This window comes from Polyodon spathula, chromosome 5 (assembly GCF_017654505.1).
Source record: "Polyodon spathula isolate WHYD16114869_AA chromosome 5, ASM1765450v1, whole genome shotgun sequence".
In the NCBI taxonomy this organism is placed as follows: Eukaryota; Metazoa; Chordata; class Actinopteri; order Acipenseriformes; family Polyodontidae; genus Polyodon; species Polyodon spathula.
In genome coordinates this window covers 24,476,112-24,501,907 of record NC_054538.1, presented here as the reverse complement: position 1 = coordinate 24,501,907, position 25,796 = coordinate 24,476,112, and the positions used below count along the sequence as shown (strand labels likewise).

The following is a 25,796-nucleotide window of genomic DNA, read 5'->3' as shown; positions in this document are numbered from 1 at the left end:
GAGATGTCGTTCCTACAAAAGATTAAACTGCTGAATAACAATACAGATGCCACAGCATCCCAGTGTCCTGATCACAGAAACAGAATGTTCCCCTGTTTAATAACTAATTTGAACTGGAAATTAAAATATAAATAAATTATCTCTATATAGAATTCTATCTACCTAAAGCAAAATGTACCAAAGGCAGATCATTGAAAAGTTATTTGCACTGTATATTTTAATGTGGAAAAACTGCTTCTGATAATGCATATATGGTTTAATTCATAAGCCATTCATATTTGCATGAAATAATCAGCAACTTTTAAATAATCTTACTAATTCTAGGCAAGTTTTTCCAAATGTGGTATATTCTAGTAACAACCATGTTTCCACAGTAGAGTCAAATCTAACCAAGAGTAACATTGGATTTTACCCTAATCACCCAGGATAGTCAAGGGGACAATAAGAACGCAAATGCTCAAAGCACAGGCTTGTGAAGACAGTAGGCCAGAATAAAGTGAGAGGTCACAGTATCTAAAGATAGGAAACAATGAGTGCAAAATTGTTTTACAATGTAATTGAATGCACATCATTGTACATTATACAGCAGTTTTGGATGGCTTTCACCACTAAATAGAAGAATGCCTCATTGATTGTTTTTTTGTTTTGTTTTGTTTTAACAGCAACAATAAGAGTTACCATCCCCCTAGGCCTCAAATGTATAGCAAGTGTTCAAAAGGGACCTCCTAAAAGGTTTAAACAATGCAAACAGCACAACATTTATTTAAAACAAGTTCCTGTTATAATTAATTGTATGCTGTAATGCCTTTTTTGGTAACAAACACAAATGCAGTGTGTACATAGTAGAAGGGGACCACCTGTGCCTCTAAAACCTCATTACTGCGTTTAATCCCTGTGTCACAAAGTCATTTCTTTTCATTTCTTACGGGCGCAACAACAAACAAAAAATGTCAATAGAAACAAACAATCAACACACACGTAGCAAAGGATCAAAAGAATGTGAAGCGGTGTCTCTGACCTTTTGGAAATTCTCTGCTAAATCTCAGAAATAAATGACTTCAGCTAAAGGAAATGATCACAACTCGGTGTCTTGGCAATTTTGTTTTATACTCCAATAAGGTCTTTGCTGCTCCCTAAACAAGCCCACATTAACAAAATAAAAAATGGAAAGAGTTGCCAAAGCTAGAATCAAATTCTGCATCACAGATCAGTTTGCTTGCTTAAATCAACAACACGTCCTTGGCTGGATGCCAGTTTTCCAAACAGCCATGTGTTTTACTCCATAGTCCTCCAGGTGTCAGTAAAGGAAATATGAAGCAGAAAATTAAAACTACCTGAAAGTGCAGAATTATGGTCCATATCAAACCCAACGTTAGCTTTGGGTTTCCATCTGTTATATCATCATTTCTGATGTTCACAAGTTTGACCTGTTAAAATAAAAGTATGTATTAATTTTACCACAAACGCATTAATATACAGTAAGGTACACATGTATAATCACTAAACACAGTGACTTTACAGAGTGAAAATATTACCAGTTTTTAACTTTGATAATTCATTTTAAAAAGAAAGTTAAAATATACAGAAGTTAAACATGAGGTTACTCACATATATTGTACAGTACTGCGATATGTATATATGTATACTGGTGCACTCCTATAAACAGATCCTGTCAGAACAGAGTTCCGTTTACAATGCATTGAGGAGGCATGTCCCTGCCAAACAACACGGGCTTTAATGGGGAATTACTCTGATTAAACCACTCAAGAAGTCACCATTGGGTTTCGCTTGGTTTGTAGTTTGCAATTAGCAGGTGGGTCAAAATGTTGATTTGGTCTAGGCCAAGGTTTAAATGTTTCTGCTTTTTTCTCCTTGAGATTCTTACAATGTAGAGAAGTATGGAATAATTACAAAGTCAAAGTGAGAGCTCTTTGCCGTCTGAGACGTTTTCCAGGAAACACTACGCAGGATTGACTCTCATCAACACCCAGTAATGATAAAAGAACAATGTACAAAAAAATACTGTCAGTAACTTGTGCCCAGTCACAAAAAAAAAAAAACAAATGTCACAGAGCTTGGCAATATAAAACAAACAAAGTATTCAAGCAAAAGAAAATACAGCTTTTTCCAAATATTTCATGCAATTCCAAAACTCACAAAATCAAACAAAAAAGAAATGTATACTTAATTTAGGATGCATTAGTCACATTTGATTGGCACTAATGAATATTTTTAATTATAACTTTAAAAAAATTAAATACATAAATAAATATGTGCTAAGTAATGTGCTCACGGCATTATCATGGATGCAACATTTGTGGGAGACATTATATATGCGAGCAGGTGGCTATTACATGTGTGGGAGACATTACATATGTGGGGAGCTCTTACATTTGTGGTTTATATAGAGTCTGTTATAAGTGGAGTGTACATATTACATCTATAGTTATATTACATCTGCATGCAATATGCGCATTGCATCACTGTCATTGGGTTATAATGTAGCACAGTTGTGGGTAATTAGAGTTGAAAATGCTCAACATAAACTATTGCTAAAATAAATATATAATCCGTTTCATGAATGTGAATGGTATTTTCACATGGACAAGACAAGAACTGTGCAGTTTCCAAATTTGGCCAGCAGAGGGTGTAAGAATGTAATTAATTCACACAGCAGTGATGCTTCATAAAAAACAGTGGTTGGATAAAACCATTAAAGGCCATGGAGTGATATTGTAATTCATTGTTTCCCAAAATGGTAACATATTGTAAATCTATTGCAAAAGTCAATAAAATCAGGCCTTAAACTACCTTCAGCAGTCATGTACAGTTTGTAGGGTAAACTGCTGCTAGGGGAAATGTGCAAACTTTATTTAACACCTCAAGGGTACCTTTTCTCTAAAGATAGCATGGAGTCGCACCTTTGGTCCCCACTGACTACTGGAACACTATATGTATTACATAATGTACTGTGGTTACCATTTCGCTTCAGAATGAGTATTGTCTGTCTAGAGATGCATGTCATGTGTTGTTTACCAATACTGTGTATGCATCATTAAAGAGTTGGTTATTTATATCCATATTTAATTAAACAACAAAAAGTCTCTTAATCTCTCAAGTAATATCACTGCCTGTTAAAGGAAAAAAAAATGGAGTGTTGTAACCAGGTTTCAAGGTTATCTTACTGCTGACCTGAACTAAGAATCTTGTATCAATTGTTACTGCCACTGATGGAATTCCAATAAAACAGATTATACTGGAAACCCCTTGTGGCAAAGGTAGGGGCACTGCAAATGTATAAATGTTTTTTTGTGGCAGGGAAAGGAGTCCCTGCCGAACTAATTGTTTTTCTTTCATTTCATTGTTTAATTGATTTAATTGTATTGTTTGATTTAATTGTTATTAATGTTAAAACTGTTTTGCATAGTGTTTTGGCAGTTGGCCTCGTTATTGCTGCTCTAAAATAGTGAGAAGAGCGACCAGCTGGGATTTAAAAGGCATGTATATGGAAAGGAGAGCAGAATCAGTCAGCTCAAAGAATACTACGTGGAGAAGCATGTAATGACAGTGTCGACCATTTTTCAGCTTGAAAAAGGTAAGGACTGTGATAGTCTAGAACAGGGCTTCTCAAACTCAATTGAGGGTCTGGAATCAACTAGACTGAAACTTAATTTCAAGAAGCTGCTATGAGATTTTGGGATCAATAAGCACTAACAACCAAACGACAAGATTTGGCCTTCTCGTTTGTAACTTTCAGCTCATAAACATGTTGCAGTTTCATCCCCATTGTGCTGCTAGGGGAAATGTGCACTTATTTAACACCTCAAGGGTACCTTTTCTCTAAAGATAGCATGGAGTCGCACCTTTGGTCCCCACTGACTACTGGAACACTATATGTATTACATAATGTACTGTGGTTACCATTTCGCTTCAGAATGAGTATTGTCTGTCTAGAGATGCATGTCATGTGTTGTTTACCAATACTGTGTATGCATCATTAAAGAGTTGGTTATTTATATCCATATTTAATTAAACAACAAAAAGTCTCTTAATCTCTCAAGTAATATCACTGCCTGTTAAAAAAAAAAAAAAGGTTTCAATTATCTTTTAAGACCTGAACTAAGAATCATCAATACTGCCACTGATGGAATTCCAATAAAACAATATTCCACTGATGGAATACTGGAAACCCCTTGTGGCAGGGTAGGGGCACTGCAAATGTATAAATGTTTTTTTGTGGCAGGGACAGGGTCCCTGCCGAACTAATTGTTTTTCTTTCATTTCATTGTTTAATTGATTTAATTGTATTGTTTGATTTAATTGTTATTTGTTAATTGTTTTATTGTTTTGGCAGTTGGCCTCGTTATTGTAAATTGAGACCAGCTGCCATGTATAAAAGGAGAGCAGTCAGTCTGCTCAAGGCTGCATTCAGAACAGAGAATATGAGACACTTTTTTATGCACAGAAGAATTGTGAGGGTCTGGAATTAACTCCCCAGTCAATTACTTAACTAGACCCTTAATTGAACTGCTAATTTGCTTAATTAAACATTTTTACTTGTTTTCAGCTCATAAACAGTTGCACTTGAAGTTACTTATCAAATGTTGTAGCTATCTTGAAATATGCAACTGTTCTATAGCTGAAAACAAGTAAAGCTGAAAACAATTAAAAATTTCTAATTAAGAAATTAGCAGTTCAATTAAGGGTCTAGTTAAGTAATTCAGAGCTCCGTTGGAATGAAAACCAGCAGCCACAGGGGGTCCCCAGGACCGAGTTTGAGAACCACTGGTCCTTAGTCTAATGGGATGGGGTTAAACCGACTTTGACCTGGTGAACTTAAGATTAAACCTACTTGATTTATGTGCGTTTGTGTAAAAGTGTTTATGTGTTTTGTCAGGTAAACAGCTTAGCTGTCCTGCGTGTTAGTCAGGGACCTGCATATGTTTAGTATGCACATTGGAAGAGCTACCAAGTTTAATTTCCAAAACTGGACCAATTCTGTCTTTTTCTGAAAAAATCAAATAATCAGCTTACCTGTCGTTTCTTTAAATAATCAAGTGCAATCTGTACGTTCTGGAGTCTGTGGAAGCGCATCCTCCCTTTCTCTCGAGGCTAGGGGAGATAGAAATGCGTTATTCAAAGGTACACTGTCTGTTTTTATTCAATATAATACATCACCAGTGGATCACAGCATACAGCAGACAGCTCTACTATGCACCGTTTACTGTAAATCCTAATAATCCAGCTGTACTCATAATTAAAGAGAATACAGCCGTTTAAAGACACTGAACTCAATTATTATAGCTGTCAACTTAAACTTGTCACTAGCACATTTTTTTTCTAAAAGAAAAAATGTACTCAATAAAGTTACTAATGGGTGGGCTGACATGTAATTTAGTGGCAAGTATGTAGTCTTGTTTTTTGTTTTTTGTTTTAGTACTGTAATTGGTGCTTTTACCTTTCACAGAAAAATCTGCTACTGACAATCTGGAGTAAAGCTTTGAGAATCAGGACCATTGTGGCAAAAGAGCAGGGTTGAAACAATGAAAGAAAGACACTTTCTGACCAAATTCCTACTTTGAAAAATGAATGTAACGTGTTTTTGTGACTAATGGCTTTAAAAAATGGAGACAGTGCAAGACTAAACTGGCTATTCAAAGGGGAAGCTAAATATAAATAAAGATCCTATGGCACATTTATAAGGACAGGGTGGACTGATTAGGTAAACAAGCTCTTGCTGCTACTTGCATCTTTAAAGCAAAGCATGTATTTTTCAAAAAGTGATCTAAGTGGTCTTATAAAAGGAACAACCATCTTGAATGGGTATAAACTATTTTTAAATCTCTATGGGGTATCATACCTCAGCAATCGCTTTTACATATCTCCATATTTTTGGGTCATGATGTACAGTGGGCTTATATAGCCTATACTGTATCCAGAAGATACAGAAAGAATACTATTTGTATTTGCATACTTTAAAGAGGGTGATTAAAAAAAAGTTAGTTGGCCATTTTATTCTGCTGTAGGTGCCAAATGATGGACACAAATGCCTACTACCATTTTAGCTTATGCATTAACTACTTAAAAAAAAAAAAAGTTTGATGTTCAGTCATGTTACATGGAGCAGACACACAACACCTCTTGAGGGATGGCACCCTTCAAATCAATTCTGAATCTATTTTTTTCCACAGTAATATTGCATAGTGGCCAACTGACTTAGTAAACACAGTAGCTACTATATGAGGTAGACTGCAAAACAATACATATTGTACGTCGTTTCCATGGACAGTCGACTCGAGTGTGCTCGAACACACCTGCATTCTCCCAGAACTCAAGTGCCTGAAAAAGGCGGCGTTTCCATGTTACCTGAATTATCACGTGAGCTGGGCAGGAAATACTACCAATTTTCGACAGAAATACTTGCACGTCATGACGTACATTCACTGCAGACTGTATTACAGTTAAATTGTCAGTGATTTAAGAGATAAATCCATCTGGGTATTCTTTCGCATTTGTTTCATGCAGTACATATACCTCTGGCAGACTTGTATACAGAAGAGGGAAATAATGTGTCCGATGTCAAAGTGGATATGAGAATGGCAGTGGTGAAGCCAATTTGCTTGAAAACATTAAAAGTAGACCAGACATTTCCATCTGGAAACCCAGAGGCACTCTAAACTGTGTCTGCTACTGTAGGTTTTTTTTTTTTTTTTTTTTTTTTATGTTAAGCATTTTTTGTTATTTTCTTTTTTTACAAGGGTTTAATTAAGTAACAGGCAAAAACTGTCTTTGTCAGACTTGTTAGAAAGTCTGTAACAAAATGCTTTGTTATTGTCAATGCATTGTAGATATTACTAAAGACACCCACCGTACAGGTATCGCAAAGTACACAAACAAAACAAATATTTAAAATAAATTAGTTCTGCACAGTATAAAACTGATTTTACCAGTGCTTGCTGGTCTAACTGATTAGAAGGCCTTCTTTAAGTAAACATTTATTTGAATCGTTTTGGAATTACAAATATGAATGCAAAACTGCATTACATTTTTCTTTGTGACTGTGCAAAATAAAAAATGGCAATTCTAAAACCGTCAAAATCCCCCAACATAGCAAATCCACCGAATTTAACACTACCAGCCAAACTGTCCCGTTACACGGTATATTCCTGCCTCTTACAACATTTTGGTTAACAGTTAGTGATTTCCTCCCAAACTGGGAGCCAACTCAAGAAATTAAAAAACATGGAAACGTAGGTGTGGGGGGGCAACTCGAGCACATTCCCGAGTTCTGTGGTTCATGGAAACGTGGTATTGCTCTTGCGTCAATACTTTTGGATCATAGCGTAAAAAGCTGAACCACACATTTTCTTAGCCACAAGCAGAACTTAGCTGGCAGGGGCATCGTCAGCAGGCATGAACTAATGGGATGAGCAATGCAGCAGAAAATATTCTCTGGGAGGGATCCAGTAGGTTTCATGTTGATTTGTATCAACTTTTCTTTTAAGTGACAAAGGTGCACAACACACTTGACAATCAGTGGATCAAAGCTCAAATCCCCACAAACCAAGACTTTAAAAATCAGTGTTCCATCCAGCAAGCCACAGTTACGATTAACTTATTGCAGAGCTTACCTCCACAGGGTAGTGCATGTTTATAAGTATTTGGAGGCTACCTCTAATCAAGGTGAGAGTTTATTTCTTGCATACTTCTTGCTGGGTCAGTTCAGCAAATGAAGCGAGACAGGTCTGTCATACTAAGAGTGCACGAGAAAGCACACTCTCAACTTTATGTAGCCACCTAACACATATAAACATTAAATCTAAATACAAAAAGTGAGATGAAAACCTGACATTAATGTAATCTGTTTTTATATAGCCTGTTGTGGTCTAAACATTTTAATGCTTTGTCATTGACATTCTTAGTGCGACATTTACGCTCTCAGCGAAATTGGAAGTGCAATTGTGCTAATAGGTTCCAATGGGGACATGGCTTACAATGCATTTTAATTGTTAATTATTTTAAATATATGGTGTAGTATGTACAGTACTATACTTCACAGCCATTTAAATCAAACATTGAAAATAAATATGAAGGCAACATCTTTTATGCATTTTTACTATAACTTTAACTGAAGCACCACAAATATGGGTTTGATATTTTGAGAGGAAAACCATCTACTTCTGTTCCTAATGTACATTCATACGTGTACACATATGCAAACAAACGCAGAACAGCCCATTGCCAGCTAAGCATATGTCTGTATACTGTTTATATACACGAACTGTATAGGGCACTTAGAGTCTATATATTATATATATATTATAATATATTATATATATATATTATTCCTCTGTAGTATATATATATATATAATTTAAAGGGGGAACATATAATATATAATATTTAAAGGGACTGTGTAATGTATATAAGCTGTCAGATTCAATACATGATGAAAACATTTACTAATAATTCAAGACCGTGAATAAAAAACATAACCTGAAGAGCAAAATGCAGATCACAGAATTCAACTGCGTCAGTTTATACATGTTTTTGCTAAAGGCACTGGGTAACTGTCATGGTGCACATTGTATTTCTAATTGTGCAGCTACTGCCCTCTAAAAGCATCTCAAGGGGAACTTTATATCATCTTTCCTAGTGTTTAATATCCTATTTTGTGTGTCCTCTATGATCCTCTATTTTTTTGCATTACGTCCTATGCTTACTACCCTAGTCCAGCCATTCAAACACTTCTGAAAAGACTGTGTCAGGATAATTATGTGAGCAGAGGTAAAGCATTTCAGCAGAAACAACAATAGAACACAATATTATATAATATTAAACAGGTAAGAAATTAAACAGTCATGAAAATGTAGACGTATCCTTCTAATAAAGTTGAATACTACTTTTGTTACTGTAAACTGCAACAACATAGTAACTAGGGAGGATGTTGAGTGACTTTGACATGCCTTCAGGGATCATTGTAGCCTGTGTAATGAACAAGCTCTATCCGGTTTAAGATTTTGCTTGGTTTGTTTTTAGTTCATGTTTTGGGGTCTAAACTTTAAATATAAAGGAAGCGAAGCATGCAAGCAAGTTATGTATTGCTATTATATTATAATTTGTATTATAAAGTAGCATACATTTTCTAGACAGAAAAAAATACAGGTACCTTTATACATGTCAAATCTTAGTGTTACAGACTGTAGATAACCTGGAAAATGACTGGTTTGCATATACACTGATAAACTATCCAAGGCAAATGTAATGTTGAGTCCTGGGGAAGTCACCACAGCACACTCTAATAGTCTCTACATTAGTACTGTTACGGGGGTCCACACCTACCCCCTTATCATCATCCTGCTCATCCTCATGCTGCTCAAATGCACATGCTTCAGCTGCACTCACCAACCTCAGCGTCTTCAGAAAATCACGCTCCCTTGGCTTATCAACATATCAGAGACAGAAGAAAATACAAGACACAAGACAGACAACAAATGAAAAGCAAGCATGAAAAATGAAAGAAAAATGAAAGGACGCCCAAAAAAAGGAAAAGAAATACAAGCAAAGGAGAAGAGAATGGATTTGGATTTGTCCAAGGGAAAAAAGATGTGAGGGCAAAAAGTAGAAGGGTACAGTTTCAGAGAATCCACATTTCAAATGATAATTGGATGGGACATTACAGTGAAATGGTTGTGGGTGTACTTATTCACCTAGAAAGATGTCTGACAAATGGTCAATAAACTGATATGACTGTACTGTCCTGAACTACAACTTGTGACTGACACTCAGTGGTGGCCATTGATACTGCACCATTATTCTTAACACATTTTAACCGTAAAAATATAAAACTTATTTCTTTACAGTTCTATCAATTTGCTGTATTATGCACTACTTTTTAAAATCCAGAAATATCAGAATTAACACTGTCCAAAAATATTATCAACAGATGGGTGGATCCTCCCTTGGCTTAAACAGTAAGTAGCCAGATTCAGAAAAATATAATGTTTAAATAATGCACTTGCAAATTTTCTTTTCCTTGTTAAAATCCTGACAACTTTTTACACTTACACCTTTAAAGTCTGTTTCAAAGCTCTTTTCAAAATGGCCGTTCTAGTGCACTAATAGTAACACAGCAATAACGATCCATGATGTGGTAAGGAACAGAAAAGCCAGAGCACTTGTTATATATATATATATATATATATATATATATATATATATATATATATATATATATATTTATATGTTTTGTTTTTTTTTTTTTTTTTTAATCTCTCTTCCTGCAGTGATTTAGAGTGCAGATCTCAAACCCCAGTGCACTACTGTGGTCCTATTAAAATAGCTTTGAAAAAGACTTCCAAGTTATAAGTATAAAAAGTTGTCAAGACGTTAACAATGAAAAGAAAAATGATAGGTACATTATTTAAACAGTTGTAACACGTTGGGACATATAACGCTATATTTTTTTGGAACCACTCTACTTACTCTTTATGACACTGCTGGCATTGAGGCAGTATTTCCTTGGACGTTCCTTTTTTAATTTAGAATATCCAATTATTATTATTTTTTTCTCCCAATTTGGAATGCTTAATTATAATTATTGTTCTACTTCACCGCGGCGATTCTCCACACAGCTCAGGGACCCGAGGCTCGGTGGGCGTCCTCCGATCACTCGAGCCAATCGGCATTTTTTTACACCTATGAACTTGAGAGCTGATGTCTGCAGGCTGAAGGCCTCTGGAGGACAAAGACCAGCCCAGCAAATCTCCTCCCACAGGCTCACTCGACGCCTGGCCTGTAGAAAACGTCTAAGACGGATCTCACCTCCTTAACCCTGGGAGCACAAGGCCAATGACACACCCCCCCCCCAGCACCCCCCCCCCCCCCCCCCCCCCCCCCCCCCCCCCCCCCCCCCCCCCCCCCCCCCCCCCCCCCCCCCCCCCCCCCCCCCCCCCCCCCCCCCCCCCCCCCCCCCCCCCCCCCCCCCCCCCCCCCCCCCCCCCCCCCCCCCCCCCCCCCCCCCCACCCCCCCACCCCCCCCCCCCACCCCCCCCCCCCCCCCCCCCCCCCCCCCCCCCCCCCCCCCCCCCCCCAAAAAAAAAATATCCAGCAAAGACCAGCTGCCTCGCACAACCAGGATTCAAACTTGTGATCTCTGGTTGTATGTTGGATGTTCTTTATGTTCTGTTTGTGCTACTATTCCTAAATTACCAAAGCTTTACTTTCTTACAGGGTGTCTGTTTTACAGTTTATTCATATTAATGTGATAAAACATGTGAATATATTGTTGAAACACATGTGTTAAGAACAACTGTAAAAAGTGAGGATGTATTTATGCTTTTTAAGAACTGTGAAATGAAACAAAAGGACAAATCTTTTTTTTTTTTTTTTTCCACAGAAGGTGTTTGTTGTATTTAAGATTTTATAAAATACAACTAGATTCGGGAAGGGGTGGAAGCAAAGGAGAAATTGTACATTATGTCTTAGAACTAAAAGTGTACAGTAAAAAGGAGATTTGATATATAAACTCACCAAGGTCTGCCCAGATAGCACCTCTAACAGGGAGATCAGGTTGTGTCCATCTCTAAGGTCTTCGTACAGATCATTCACATGCTTCCGTACCTGTAACACAAACATTACTGTCAGGTAAGAAGAAACAGGAATGTCATCCCTGACAGCGCTTGTATAAAGTTTGTGGACTGTATATCATCCATCAGATTTAATACATGATGGAAACCTTTCCTAGTGTTTAATATCCTATTTTCTGTGTCCTCTATGATCCTCTATTTTTTTTAGTATTATTTCCTATGCTTACTACCCTAGTCCAGCCATTCAAACACTTCTGAAAAGACTGTGTCAGGATAATTGTGGGGACAGAGGGGAAGCATTTACAACAATAGAACACAATATTATATAATATTAAACAAGTAAGAAATTAAACAGTCATGAAAATGTAGATGTATCATTCTAATAAAGTTGAAAACTTCGTAAGTTAATCCCTTTGTTACTGTGTTTAGCAAACTGCAACAACAGAGTAAATAGGAAGGAGGTTGAGTAACTTTGACATGCATTCAGGGATCAGCCTGTGTAATGAACAAGCTCTATCCACTGTAAGATTTTGCTTGGTTTGTTTTTAGTTCATGTTTTGGGGTCTAAACTTTAAATATATAGGATGAAAGCATGCAAGCAAGTTGTGTCTTGCTATTATATTATAATTAGTTTTATAAAGTAGCACAAGTAGAGAAAAACTACAGGTACTTTCTATACATTTTAAATCCTACTGTTACAGACTTTAAACAACTTAGAAAATGGTGATGACAGATAATGACTACATCAAAAAGATTCCTTTTTGTAGCTTTTTTTGTTTTGTTTTTAAGGAGGATGTAATTTACACAAACCATATTGCTCATTTGGCTTCCAAGTTTTGTATAAACTTGACTTGAAAAGCAATGCCAATCTCATACTAAACCTAAGTAATTCAACCTACACATTTCTCTTATGCATAAATAATGTTACTGAAGGGAGGGGCCAAGGCTGAATTTAAGGTTTCACATGACAACTGCACTCCACTGTGGGTGTGGTTCGGCTTTGTTTTGTCAACAGAGATTTGACAGTTTCCCCAGCTTTTCTACAGATGGCATTTTCATGTGATTAATGATCTTTTTAAACCAACCAACTTGCTTACTGTATGCTTTAAAGAGAGAATGCTGTTTTCTGAGTAAGTACAAATCAGTGTTGTCCTCCAATTCTAAATAGTTATATTTTTTATTGCAAAAAAATTATAATATAGTGCGACTTGATTTAAACAACTTTTTTATTTAAATCATCTAAATCAACTAAATCATCCCTACTCCAACGTTATTTGATTCAGATCACAGGATAAAGTCACCTGTGTAACATATATAGCGTTTCCATTAACTGGCAATTATCCATCAGAGATTGTTTCACGCTAGTTGACTGTCAAAGACTGAAGGCGTCCATCCGTTTGACTGCACCTCATAATAAAAGGTATTTCTATTGGCCTGGGGCTTAAGTGAAATGCATACTGATTGGCGAGTCATCAGTGATGTTTATCCTATGACTATTTCACTATAGTTAATATTTTGTACATTTATTTTTTGGTTTATAAACATTTTGGACGATTTAGTATGATTTTTTGGTAAGATTGTACTTGTGATCGCCAAATCTCCCAACAGATATATAAGAACATTATATGAACATTTAGTGACCAGTCACTGTGACGGGCAGCAGTTTTTCCTCGCAGAAAATCTGACGTATGTTAATAACGTATAAAAAAATAATCGCTGGTCTTGTATTTTATTGTTATAAAGACCATTTGGTTCTTGCTATATATACACATGTGCATATTGGTACATGTTCTACAGATAAGGTGACCAGACTTCTTGTTTTGGAACATTGGTCCACGTGTCCCCAGAACCTTTCTTGGGACACTCATTTCGTCCCATTATTTTTGCACAAAGCACCGTCGCACTGGTAAAAGAATATGGTATTTTCATGCAGACTTCTATGTTTCTACCATATCTAGCTTATAACAGTACAACATTTGATGTGACCAAAGAAGGTTGAACAACCAGTAGCATTAAAATCTTGAGAATTACTGAACCGTCAACGTTCAAACTTGCAACCAATGACACATAATTGCGGGTGGGTTTATCCACTGTCTATTGCTAAAATGAACTTGAGTCTAACCTCGTCTGAATCATCATACTCGCTACCTGAACTTAGCAACAACTACTGTAATCTAACAATAACGGCTCATACGGGTACCCTTGTATTGTGTTGGAATTATTCCCTTCATCCATATTTGTTATCAGTGTGCAAATGGCTGTCACATCACATTACCCTGCCATGTTTACAACGCAGTGCACTGAAGCTTGTCATGGTTTGAATACTTTGTGCATCAAAATAGCCCATCACAACAATAAGAGGGGCTGTAACATGACCAAAGTATTTTTAAACATATTTTCTATTGAAATAAGTCTATATTCACTTTCAGTTCACCACAGGTACCCTCTAAGAAATGTATTTTAGAGAATATTACAAAATAATTTATGAACTATTGTGACAGAGAAAGAATGAATCTTGGTTATAAATCTCCCTCCCAATCTGTGAGAATGCTGTGTAAAGGGAACAGTGTGCCTCGGATTGGATGGTCCTACAATTCATTCCAGGGAAAGGTGGAAGTCGGCCATCTAGAAAGGGGGCAAAGCCATGATACACCAAGTCATCGCCCCAGACAGGAAGCGATGTGGCACACGCGGATTGGAGGAACAAAAACCTTATTTTTATTTCTGTGTTAAATGTGTATTTGAGAGACATGGAGTACTCATATTTAAGATTAATGTTATCTGTTGCATATGTGTGATAGCTATATAATGTATTTTATAAGTATTTTACTTTATCACAGCTGTTAGTTTAATAGTAAAAACAACACATTGATAAAAACATATGTTTGTCCTTCAGCAAAAGAGGCAAATATCAGGTCTTGAATCCCTTTAAGTTTCTCCAAATAGCTTTATTTCCAAATTTACTTTTAAACATATTTTAAGCTGTCAGATAGCACTAAAACAGAAAGGAATCTATTAAAAACATGTTAATTGTATGATGACATTTCCTGCCTTGTCTATTCAGTTTCACTCAGAATATCACCACAAGTATCAGCATTCTCTTTCAATGTGATATTAGATCAAACATTGACAAAGTGAAAACAAAAACCCAGTAGCTTGGAAGTTGGAAGTTATCCACAATATTTCCAAACTGTCCCAGCTTAAGAATTTAAAAATCTGGTCACCTTAGCTATAGATCACATTGTCTGACTGCTGCTACACAGTATCATGTGAGGGAGTCTGAACTACAACAGGTGAACTGAACTGCTATATTTTAAATATCTGCATATCCCACATTACAAAGTGTGTGTGTGTGTGTGTGTGTGTGTGTGTGTGCGCGTGTGTGTTTAAAACCAGAGGACTTTCAACACATGAAAAAATGTGTCTGAAATATTTAGTGCTAATAAGAGGTACGAAAATAGATTTTAAACCCTTGGCTAGCACTCTTAAAAATGATTCATACTGCACACTTCTGTATAACAACAGCAATCACCATGACCACATTGCAATCAGCCACATCTTACATCTGCTCTGCCCTTTCGTCTAGTGATAATAAGCATATCACCTTCGTTTTCCGAGATCCACCCCTAACTTGATACCTGTCCAGACCAAAATAAATGCCATTCCTATTAGAAATGCTGTTATAAAACTGAAACAGGTTAAACCAGAAAGTATATGCAAAAAAATACCATATAATAATATTTTAAAATAATGTTTTTAACACATGCTGATGATCGTACATATTTATGTAGTCTCAGTATGACATATCGTTGTACTAAGGCATGTCCATACCTGGCTTCAACAGTTGGCTGACCATCTGACCAGACATATGGTTTAACTTGAAAGTCTTACTCTAATTACAGCATGTCATGTCCTGACAGTCTATAATAATAATGAACCGCTCATTTTTCACATTAAATTAATAGATACAGTATATAGGTAGCTATCTAATAGATTTATCTACAAATGTAATGCAAACACAAGCATCTCCATTATATCCCGTTGCCAGCGATATGGGATGATAAAACCCTGAAAGATTTACACTGTTCATCTGCTTTACCAGATCACTAGCAACCTAAGACTGGCAGCTACTGAGTTCAGCACCCACCCATGACTGAAAACACTGTCTGCAGTCTGCATAGCCAGCTCCAGTATGCTGTCACTGTGACCTTGTTTCACCCTTGTCCAATCACAAAACAATCCTCTGCCACACGCTCTGTCACAGAGTACTAAAATAGCATGTCTGTACGGTTCCTAGGCTGCTAGAATTGTTCTCTTCATATTACTCAGCTGCTTTGTCAGACGAATGTAACCTTACATTTGACAACAGGGTATTGTTGTAAAACATACCGTTGAGATCAAAGGAGATTTCAAAAGTATTAAAGATTTTGTATTGTATAGACAATAAACTGTGCAGATTAATTAGTACTTCAGTTTTAAATAATAAGTTTGTTTATTCAGATAATTATTTAGTAATATTGTGGTTTCATTATCCAGACACACATGCAGACACTTGCAAAGAACGGGTGGTTCAGTATTATTAGACTCCCAGGGCCAAGTTAAGATTTTCAGGTTCCACAACAAACAATACAACTCTCAATGCTGACTTTCCATCTACTAGGTGTAAGAAAAAGAAATAGTTTAAAGCAATTGTAATGTTAACATGTAATTTTCTACTCTGATGCACTATGAGCATCAACAATTTACTCAAAGCCTCCACTAGTGTTTTCTACTATTATAACCACTTTGACTTGCATAAAGTAGGAAAAATATTGAGTGAAATACCTTGCATCACTTGATTTTCAAGGTGTGGTATCCAAAGAATGATCAACAAGTACAGAGAAACATCATCTGTAATTGACAAACCCAGGACTGGAAGACACAAAAAGCTGTCTAACAAGGATGACCAATACTTGAAGATAATATCCTTAGGGAATAGAAAGAAGACAAGCATTCAGTTGACAACAGAACTGGCAGAAGGCACAGGTGTCGTTGTCCGTCCATCAACTGTCCAAAGCACTTTTGACCATTGATCCATAGTCCAATTTCTGTGTTCTTGTTCAAATTTTAGCTTTTTAGTCTTGTTCCCCTTTCTTAACAGAGGTATTCTTACTGCAACACATCCTTTAAGTCCTGATTTCAAGAGTGACCTTTGTATGTTGATTTGATGGACAACGACACCTGTGCTTTCTGCCAGTTCTGTTGTCAATTCAACCCTGGTCTTCTTTCTATTCCTGAAGGCTATTACCTTCAAGTATTGCTCATCCTAGTTAGACAGTTCTTTTTTCGTGGCATCTTTCCAGAAATATTTTTGACCATTCTTCAAAACATACAGCTTTGAGTTCTGCAATTGATGTTGGTTTCCTTTTTGCAACAGTAGCCTTTAAGTCAATCCACAACATCTCAATAGGTTTCAAGTCTGGGGACTGAGATGGCCAATCTATGACAGTAATCTTGCTTTTTTTCAGAAATTCATCCTGATGGAACGGCATGCCTCTGAAGTATGCTATGATAGCCATGCTGGTTGAGCTTGCCATGGACTCGGTAAAGACCACCAACTCTGTCACCAGCAAAGCAACCCCAGACCATGACACTGCCTCCTTCCAGTTTCCGTGTTTTTTGGCCCCCGCAAGTCTCTTCCTCTTATTCTGCACTCTTAACAATGGTTTCTTTGCAGCAATTCTTCCAGTTAGGCCAGCTTCACGCAATCTCCTCTAAACAGCTGATGTTGAAACATCTGTACTTCTAGTAGCATTTAGCTGAGCTTGTATTTCAGGGGTAGTTAATCGCCGGTTTCACAGACGTGTGACTAGAATGAACTTGTTTTCTGATTCTTTGGTCACCCTTGGCCTGCCTGACCTTGTTCGGTCCTCATGAGTGCCAGTTTCTTCAAATCGTTTGATGGTCTTGGCCACAGCAGTTACAGACACTTGCAAAGTTCTTGAGATTTGTCTTAAAGATTGACCTTCATTTCTTAAAGTAATTACAGTCTTTTTTCTTTGCTTAACTGAGCCTATTTTGCCATTTTCTGCTCCCTTACATTCAGGAATGACAAAATTGTGCCTATACTGCCTATATTTATAGTAATCATGGACTCTCATCTGTTAACAACAATTGGTGACAAAAGGTTAATTAGGTAACATGCTAGTTAACTCAGAGAACATCTAACAAAGACACGTTTATACTTAGGCCAGTATTCTAACACCGTGTTATACACATTTCAGACTTTTACCTTTTGCTGTTTGTGTATTTGGGTAGTCACGTCTTTTGTTGGCGATTTCAATACATGCATAACACTTAACTCTCACAATTTGATTATATCGCTTTACTCAAAGACCGAAGAAGCTGTCTCTTTTTTCTGTTTCGTTATTTGCTGGTATTTTCCATTTCGCAATTTGAGCAAAATAAAGAGCTCAATTACCGAAATAACCTTTAATTTCATTCTTTGATCAAATCGTAAAAAGGTTATTTTTGTCCGTGACCAACTGAATCCATATATATATATGGCATTCCCCCTCCTAAATACTGCCGCCTCGGACACTCACTGGACACTCCCACGCACCCTAATTTACATATTGTTCTACCCAATCCGATACGGCATACTGTATGGCTGCTATCCAATTTCATTTGAATATAACTAATTATTCAAAGCATATTGCTCTGAATTACTTTTTGCCAAAAACCTTCAAGTTATCCCCAACACCATGGCATTACAACTCTGGATGCATGTACATCCCCAAAGCTGAGTAAGGAAAGCGCTGGCAGCCTGTGTCTCTTTATAGTGCACAATAGTCAGACATCATTTATAGTAATATCTCATAGCGTATTGCGTGACAATTTTGTTAAACTTTTTAAAAGCCTATTTTAATCAATTTATTAGGATGTATTATTAAATAGGTTAACATTTATATGTTATCATGACAGCTATCATGAAAAAGTAGATGTTCTGTAGATGACTGTCACAAAGACGGCCAAGTGGGCGGCGTCAGAACCAGGAAGGAATGAAATATACAAAGACGATGATGTGAAATGAAATGATGAAGACGCCTGTTGGCGCCGGTTCATTACAAAATAAAAGGTTTAAACAAACACGAAAACACAGGACACGGCACTCTACGCCAAAATAAATAGACAAACAAAAACAGACTAAACTTAACAAAACGGTGCACGGACAGACACACTGACAAACACGGCGAGTTTTAAATAAACAAGTATCGTGCTGGTCCCACCAGCACGCAATAGCAATTGATATATTAAGTTACTCCTTCTCTCGCTCCCGTTCTCCACTCCCGAACACCCAACCGCCAGTATGTGACAACGTGCATCTATATATACTATTGTGCTGGGATTCAATTACCAATTAATTATTCACTTGAATCCCAGCACGTGAATTAATAAAGTGCAATTCCCCGTGCTCACATATTACTACATTTTACTTGCACGTGAAGTGCTGTGCAATCCTCGTGCCTAAATACACATATACATTTTTAAACACTCGTGTTACACAGACCCGTTTATATCCCGTGTACCAATGTCTATACACCAACATTTAAACACACCACACGCAACACATAACAGATAATATACACAGGGGCGGGCACTTTGTTACAATGACATACAACTGATGGAGTGTCAGGCTCGTCCTTCCCCAGATTCTGATGTCATTTTGGGTAGGACCACTACGTAGGTTTTTAAATAGCTCTGCAGGGACTGTTCTTCAGAAGTTCACTGTGATATATCAGTAATTGAAGCAGTCTTGAATACAGATGCACCAGCTAACCAACACAGAGGCAGAAGGCAGACCTGTTAGGAGTGATGTAAGTATAGGAGCAGTGCAAATAATTGCAGATGCAAAATTCAAATTGCATTGCGGCCAGGCAATTATTTTTCACTGCGCCCTATGCAAGCTTAAGAGCAATGCAAATTATTCAACACGCACAAATAATAATTCACAATTGTGATAATGAGGGTCTCAATGAGCGCATCGGTCTATTTAGCGGTACAGAGAGCAGTAGTCGCTGTTTGTGGAACATGAAAATACAGACCAAAAATAAATATCTGAGAAAGGGAAGCATAGTCCTCTTGGCACATGAAAATAAAAGTTTCCTGATAAGTAATTGAGAGTTCCTATGGCTGAGGGCAGAGCATGAAACTGAGTTGTTTGGAAAAGCCTCAGCCAACCAGCTATGCTAGTATCCTTAAGAAAGTATATGAATTGGCCTGCCCTTTTTAGCATGACATCCAGAAATTTGCCTAGCACTCTGGAAAAGATGGATTGGGCTATCCCTCCAGACATTCTAACTGTGGTCTGCAAGGAACCAGAGACTAAGCAGTGCATACAGCACAGCACTTTCACAGGGACAGCAGTCATTAGATTGACGCTGGGGTCTAGTTCATCCCTCAATTCAGATTTGAGGTGAAGGATGACCTGCGGAGGGAGAAGATAACGCTTAATTAGATAAGATAAGCACTGTATACTCCGGCATCCCAAAGTGACTAGGATTGAATATGCAGGGTCTTCTTTGTATTGCCCTTCTCTTCCGAACGTATTCCTGTCTCTTTTCAACAAGAGCCTGTTCCAGTCTCTTTTCAACAAGAAGTGTACCACAGCAGCCATCCTGAAGCTAATGACAGGTCTCTCCAGGTGTGTGCTTTTATACAGCTCTTAGTTACTCGCTCTCTACAATGGTTTGCACCTTGTAATAAGAGGTGTAAAGTTTTTGGAGGGTCAGCAATTGCCTAAGTGCAAGGCAAAATCCTTACATCATATTATAATGTTTGCACTGCTCAGTATCCAGATCCCGCCCAATTCCATGCTCGTTCCTTCATTTGAATGCATTTCAATATCATTTTAATGGCTTAATGATGGCAAAGTGCACATTTGATAGCGGGTGCAGAACATCATGTGAACACCATTCTTTATATACGCCGTAAATCAGACTTTATGGCTGCTAAGCATGATTTACGGCAGGATTATTGGGTTTTGCACCCACAAATCACTTTGCACGTATCCTTACATCACCCCTGTAGTGTGGAACCTTTACACATATTGTGGAAAAGTCATACAATGATAATATGGAGAATGGAAGGGGTACAAATGCTAATTAAGGGTTGCAAAATTGCTTTTCAAACAAAGATCATGCTTTCCATTAACCAAGCAATAAATGCTGGCATTACATAGCAATCCTATGCTGATGGCTATGCTGAAATTACTGGATAACAAGAATAATTTAAATCACTGTTTTGCCTAGTGAATGAAAAAGCATGACCTTCTGAATCCTACAGGAAACACATTTAAGAATATTAGGGATGAATGCCCATACCTTCATAAGATGCTGGTTTATCCATTTTGCAAAAGTTTTCTTCTGTACCCTGTCTCTCTCATCTGAAACAAAGCAAGACAAACACAAATTGAGATGCATGACTCTGACCCATTTTTTTTTTAAATTCTAATAATTGTTCAAACCATGCCTCATGGAGGTAAATCCAAGGAAACCTTTGTATTATATTTCAAACACAAATGAAACAAAGGCAGTGTTTAGGCATGTAGTATGCTGCCCCCTCATCTTGGTTTTCAGCCAACTGTCAAATTTGAAAGCCTATTTTGTCACGTGTATGGTGTGCTCATACTTGTGTACCAGTCGTTCACTCAATAACAGTTTTTACCAAAACATTTGAACATGTTTAGTTTATTGTGTCATTCCCTTTTGCTGAATAAACACTTTTGTCAACAGAAAAAAAATGCTTAACCCACATACAGGCTGTGTAACTTGCTCAGTAATAACAATACCAATTTTAAAAAGCAAGGAATACATTTCTACAATAAACATGTATCTTCTAAAGTTAAATTTAAGAGGGTGTGAAAATTATGCTCTCTCTTTTTCTGCAGCACAATCCCCCTTGGCAGGCAACAAGTCTGATGGCAACATACTAAATAAGTCATGAGATTTTTGTCCTTTATTTATGTAGTTTGAGCATTAGACATGTATAGAAAATAAATTGGAAATAATACACGAATACAACTGTTTCAATTTGCAATTGTGGCTGGAGATTTTTTTATTTTTTATTATTATTATTATTACTTAAACATGGCTAACCTACACCCATCCAGGATAAGCCACTTGATAAAGCATTTTACAGCACTAACGAATCCCATTGGACAGTATAAACCATATTGTAGTGATCCTACATTTTTATGTTGTGCTGTAATTCCCGCTGTACAGTGTTTCCTTCCTCCTCTGTACTCTCCGCCATTGCTCGTCTAACTAACCGTGCCCATTGGTCCTGGTGTGTGGCTGAGGACCAATGGGAGGTGTGCAAACTCCAGCACCCGCTTAACATAAAGGGGCAGAGCTATGCCATAAAAGTGTGCTTGCTGTCTTGAAAGCTGTTGTTAGTCAGAGCAGTGGACTCTGAGAGGGTGAGGGAGCAAGCGTCCTAAATAAAATAACTGAATGAACTTGAACAGGGTCTCTCCTTGTTGAAGTGCTACAACATATTGTTAGGGGTGACCCTGTGATAACCACAGGTGGTTGATTCAATCTAAAGCATAGCGCCGATACCGCTGTACAAAGGAGCTGGCTTTAGTGCGAGAGGTCCCAGGTTTGAGGTTCGCGCCCGCCCTCTGCCTGTGTGTGGAATGCCTCGCCCTGTTTGATGTGCCTACCTGCAGGAACCGAGATCACTATATATATATATATATATATATATATATATATATATATTATATATATATATATATATATATATATATATATATATATATTGGATTTTATATATACAAAACAAAAAACAAAAACACATACAAAAATCAAATATACACAATTAATCTAAAAACAAACAAACAAACACTATCAGAAATGACATGAGCAAACGGATACAGAGGGAGGTTTACTTTCTACCTGCAAACATGCAGTACAGCAATGCTGGCCACAGGTCGATCGCAAAAGATTTTTGGTGAATCTCGGGACAAATCAGAACAAGCACTAACATATAAGCATAAAACCGTTTTTGTTTAGGCTGATGGGGAGAGCTTTCTGTGTCGAGGGTTTCTGCATATGAGACTAAAAAAATGCTTGTGCGAATGTACGTTTTAATTTAGGCGCATGTGTGCAACTAGAAATTCCTAAAGATTGACTATAAAAAATAAACATGATTTTCAGCTGAAAGTATATAAAAAATTTTTAAAAAACACCTCATAGTCATTTCTAAATATTTCTAAATGTGTTGATGTATAGTAAGGAAGCCTTACTATACTTTAGAGATGAAAGATCATTGGAATTAACACATCAACTTTCACCACAACAGCAGTCCACATCACAAAACTACAATTGGCACAAATGACATTAGGCTCCTGTTAGAAGAGGGCTCAAGGGTTGGATAGGTGTAGATCAGTGCTTTCCAACCTTTTTTAATGTAGGTACCACCTTGGTGTTTGAATTTTTCCCACAGACCATTTTCTGCGGATTTTTTCACCACAGCACTTTGAAACTACTTGTTATGTGTATATGTAGAAGTACATGAAGAAAGTAAAGTATTTATATAAAGTACCTAACTTGACTAGATTCCTGGGCTTGAATCTTAGTTACCAGTTCATCAAGGAATGTTGTCATTTTGTGCATTGAAAGTTGCTGGTGGCAAAATTCCCTTTTCTTTTGTTAATTTTTTTTTCCACATTCTGAATGCTTTGTAGATAAATGTCGTCTCAACTTTACAGGATTAAGAGTTTTGTTTGACCTCCTGACAAATAATGCACTGGGGCTTGGGTTGTCCTCGGATGCAGTAAATGTAAATACCAGTGCTGGTACCTGCAACCATTACCTTGTGAAGCAAATTAATCTATCGATTTCTAATGCAACTTACCGCACTCACCGAGTTGCAAACATTGTTCGATGTACATATAAAAAACACTCGCCATGGTTTGTCTTTTGAGAGGAGGTGGCCCTGTGACCCATTTCCTATCCGTGTTTCGCTAGCCAGCCAACACTGCAGATAGCTGTCAGCGCCCGCGGACAAGGCATCTGGCCAAATTCATTATCATCATTCAATCATCTGCTCAATTGCAATTTAAATCATCCACATTGCAAATTCTCTGTACTGAATGTAGATTTCTGCTTACAATGCTCCTTTTTTTATAAGCCATTTCACTAAATGAAAGTTTTGTTATTCTTTGTTATTATTGTTATTACTGAAAGTACTGTCTGCAGTTTACATTTAGTTTATTGTTGCTACAGCAACTAGGCAATTGCTGTATAGTAGCACACCAGGATGTTTCATGTCAATCATCATAAAGCATAGCATATTGACTTGTTATTTAAATCAAAAAAGGTACATTTATATAGCACACCACACATTTTCAATATATGCCTATATCAATTGCTTGTGCTGTCAAACTAACAAAAATAATCACAATGGTAATCTTTAGCCCTGATTTATATAAAAAAAAAGGCTGCAGATGTACAGTTCTCCACTCAAAATGTTTGTTTTCTTAACTGTAAAAATTACCGCCACAGCAGAAACACAAGTATGTACAAGTAAAACTACTGTTTTTTTTTTTTTGCTGAGTTATGTTTCATTGCAAACCTTTACTAGTCTGATTTAGCAATAAAGCTGTTGCCTAGACATGAATAAATGAGGGTTACAGAAGTGTTTTAAGAATCACATTACTTTCTTCAACATACTTTCTTTAACAAAATCCCAAACTGTTTTGACATTTTTAAACACACATTATGGATCATAAATCAACTGGGAAATAAAGCCCAAAACATTTTGCTGAGCTTCCAACCTGATATAGCAGATTTGAAAGAGGAAAGAGGATTGTGAATGTCATAGTGTAACCAGATCATTCCCCCTCCTGCAACAATACTGGTGCTCTGATTGAAATGAATGACTATTGTGGGAACAGAAAACCAGCAGTGCTGTGGCCCTGAGTAAAAGCTAAGAAATGTTTTTGGTTTTATTACGTAGTTGATTCATGACCAAAGTCTAGACAAACCCTGTTCCTGCTTCAATTATCTGAATTATGAGAATTACTGTCCACAAACTAGCACTTCTGAATTCTCTGAGTAAAATCTATGTGAACATAACATAAAATGTCACAGGAGTTACACAACAAGATTTGCAAGTTCTCAACACATTCCCGTCCATGGCAAAAACTTAGGCACACAGTAAGAACCAGTGATTACAACACTGAACATTAAGCAAAGGACTAAGCCTTGGCATGCAAGCTGAAAAAAAGATGCAGGCAGAGGTATACTGACCCATGCAGCACATCAACTTCGCCAGTTGTGCATTTAGCTCTTGCTCACTCCTAAGGAGATGCCACATTGTTCTTCTAGGCTCTTCCAAGTGCTTTTAGAGATACTGCACAATTTGAGATTTAAACTGGCAGGCATGCTTGGACTAGGAAGTGTTACAAGCTGAAGGCAGCAGACTCCTCCCATTTGCCTAGAAGGCAGAGACTCCCCTTCTAAATAACTACTGTTCCAGAACAACAAGTTTTGTCAGCTTTTCCAATCCCAAGTCAAGTAAGAGGCTACTTAACATTTTAATTATTCAGCTAAGGTAGTCATTAGTATTGTTGCCACCATCATTAAAAAAAATGATGTTTATTTAAACCATTTGCAAATATATAAGTATATTCTGCTGGTTACTATTTTGTTGTCGTTTAACAAAGCAGATCTTCCATCCTAATCTGGTAAACATAACACCCTGAATGTTGGTCAATTAAAATGTATATATGGTGCTGTGTAATTTATAACAACTGTTTCTCTGCATGAATAAATGCTATCACTCTGTATTAAGGAGGCTGTGGTCCAATGGTTAAAGGGGCTTGTAGCCAGGAGGTCCTCGGTTCAAATCACGGCTCATTCACTGTGTAACCTTGAGCAAGTCACTTAGCCACCTTGTGCTCCGTCTTTCGGTTGAGATGTTATTGTAAGTGACTCTGCAGCTGATGCACAGTTCACACATCCTAGTCTCTGTAAGTCACCTTGGATAAAGGCGTCTGCTAAATAAATAAATAATAATAATACAAAAGAGAACAAATATACTTTACCAAAGGCAGAAGGACAACTAATTTGAAGAACAAAGTTTGACAGGGTATGCCCCACCCCTATGTTTATTTAAATGTATTTTGTGTAAAAACCTTGTGTTATTATTTTTGTTGTT

The 25,796-nt window shown here is 37.1% G+C and overlaps 1 protein-coding gene across 1 annotated transcript in view; it reads right to left on the bottom strand.

Annotated features, from left to right (window-relative positions):
• The window catches only part of LOC121316382 (dystonin-like), a 189,945-nt gene that overhangs the window by 123,945 nt on the left and 40,204 nt on the right, over positions 1-25,796 (bottom strand). Inside the window, exons 5-8 of the mRNA XM_041251459.1 lie at positions 20,951-21,012; positions 11,533-11,622; positions 5,035-5,112; positions 1,335-1,427 (exon numbers count right to left, since the gene is read on the bottom strand). Coding sequence (XP_041107393.1) covers positions 1,335-1,427; positions 5,035-5,112; positions 11,533-11,622; positions 20,951-21,012 — 323 coding nt within the window. The remainder of the gene's footprint in view (positions 1-1,334; positions 1,428-5,034; positions 5,113-11,532; positions 11,623-20,950; positions 21,013-25,796) is intronic.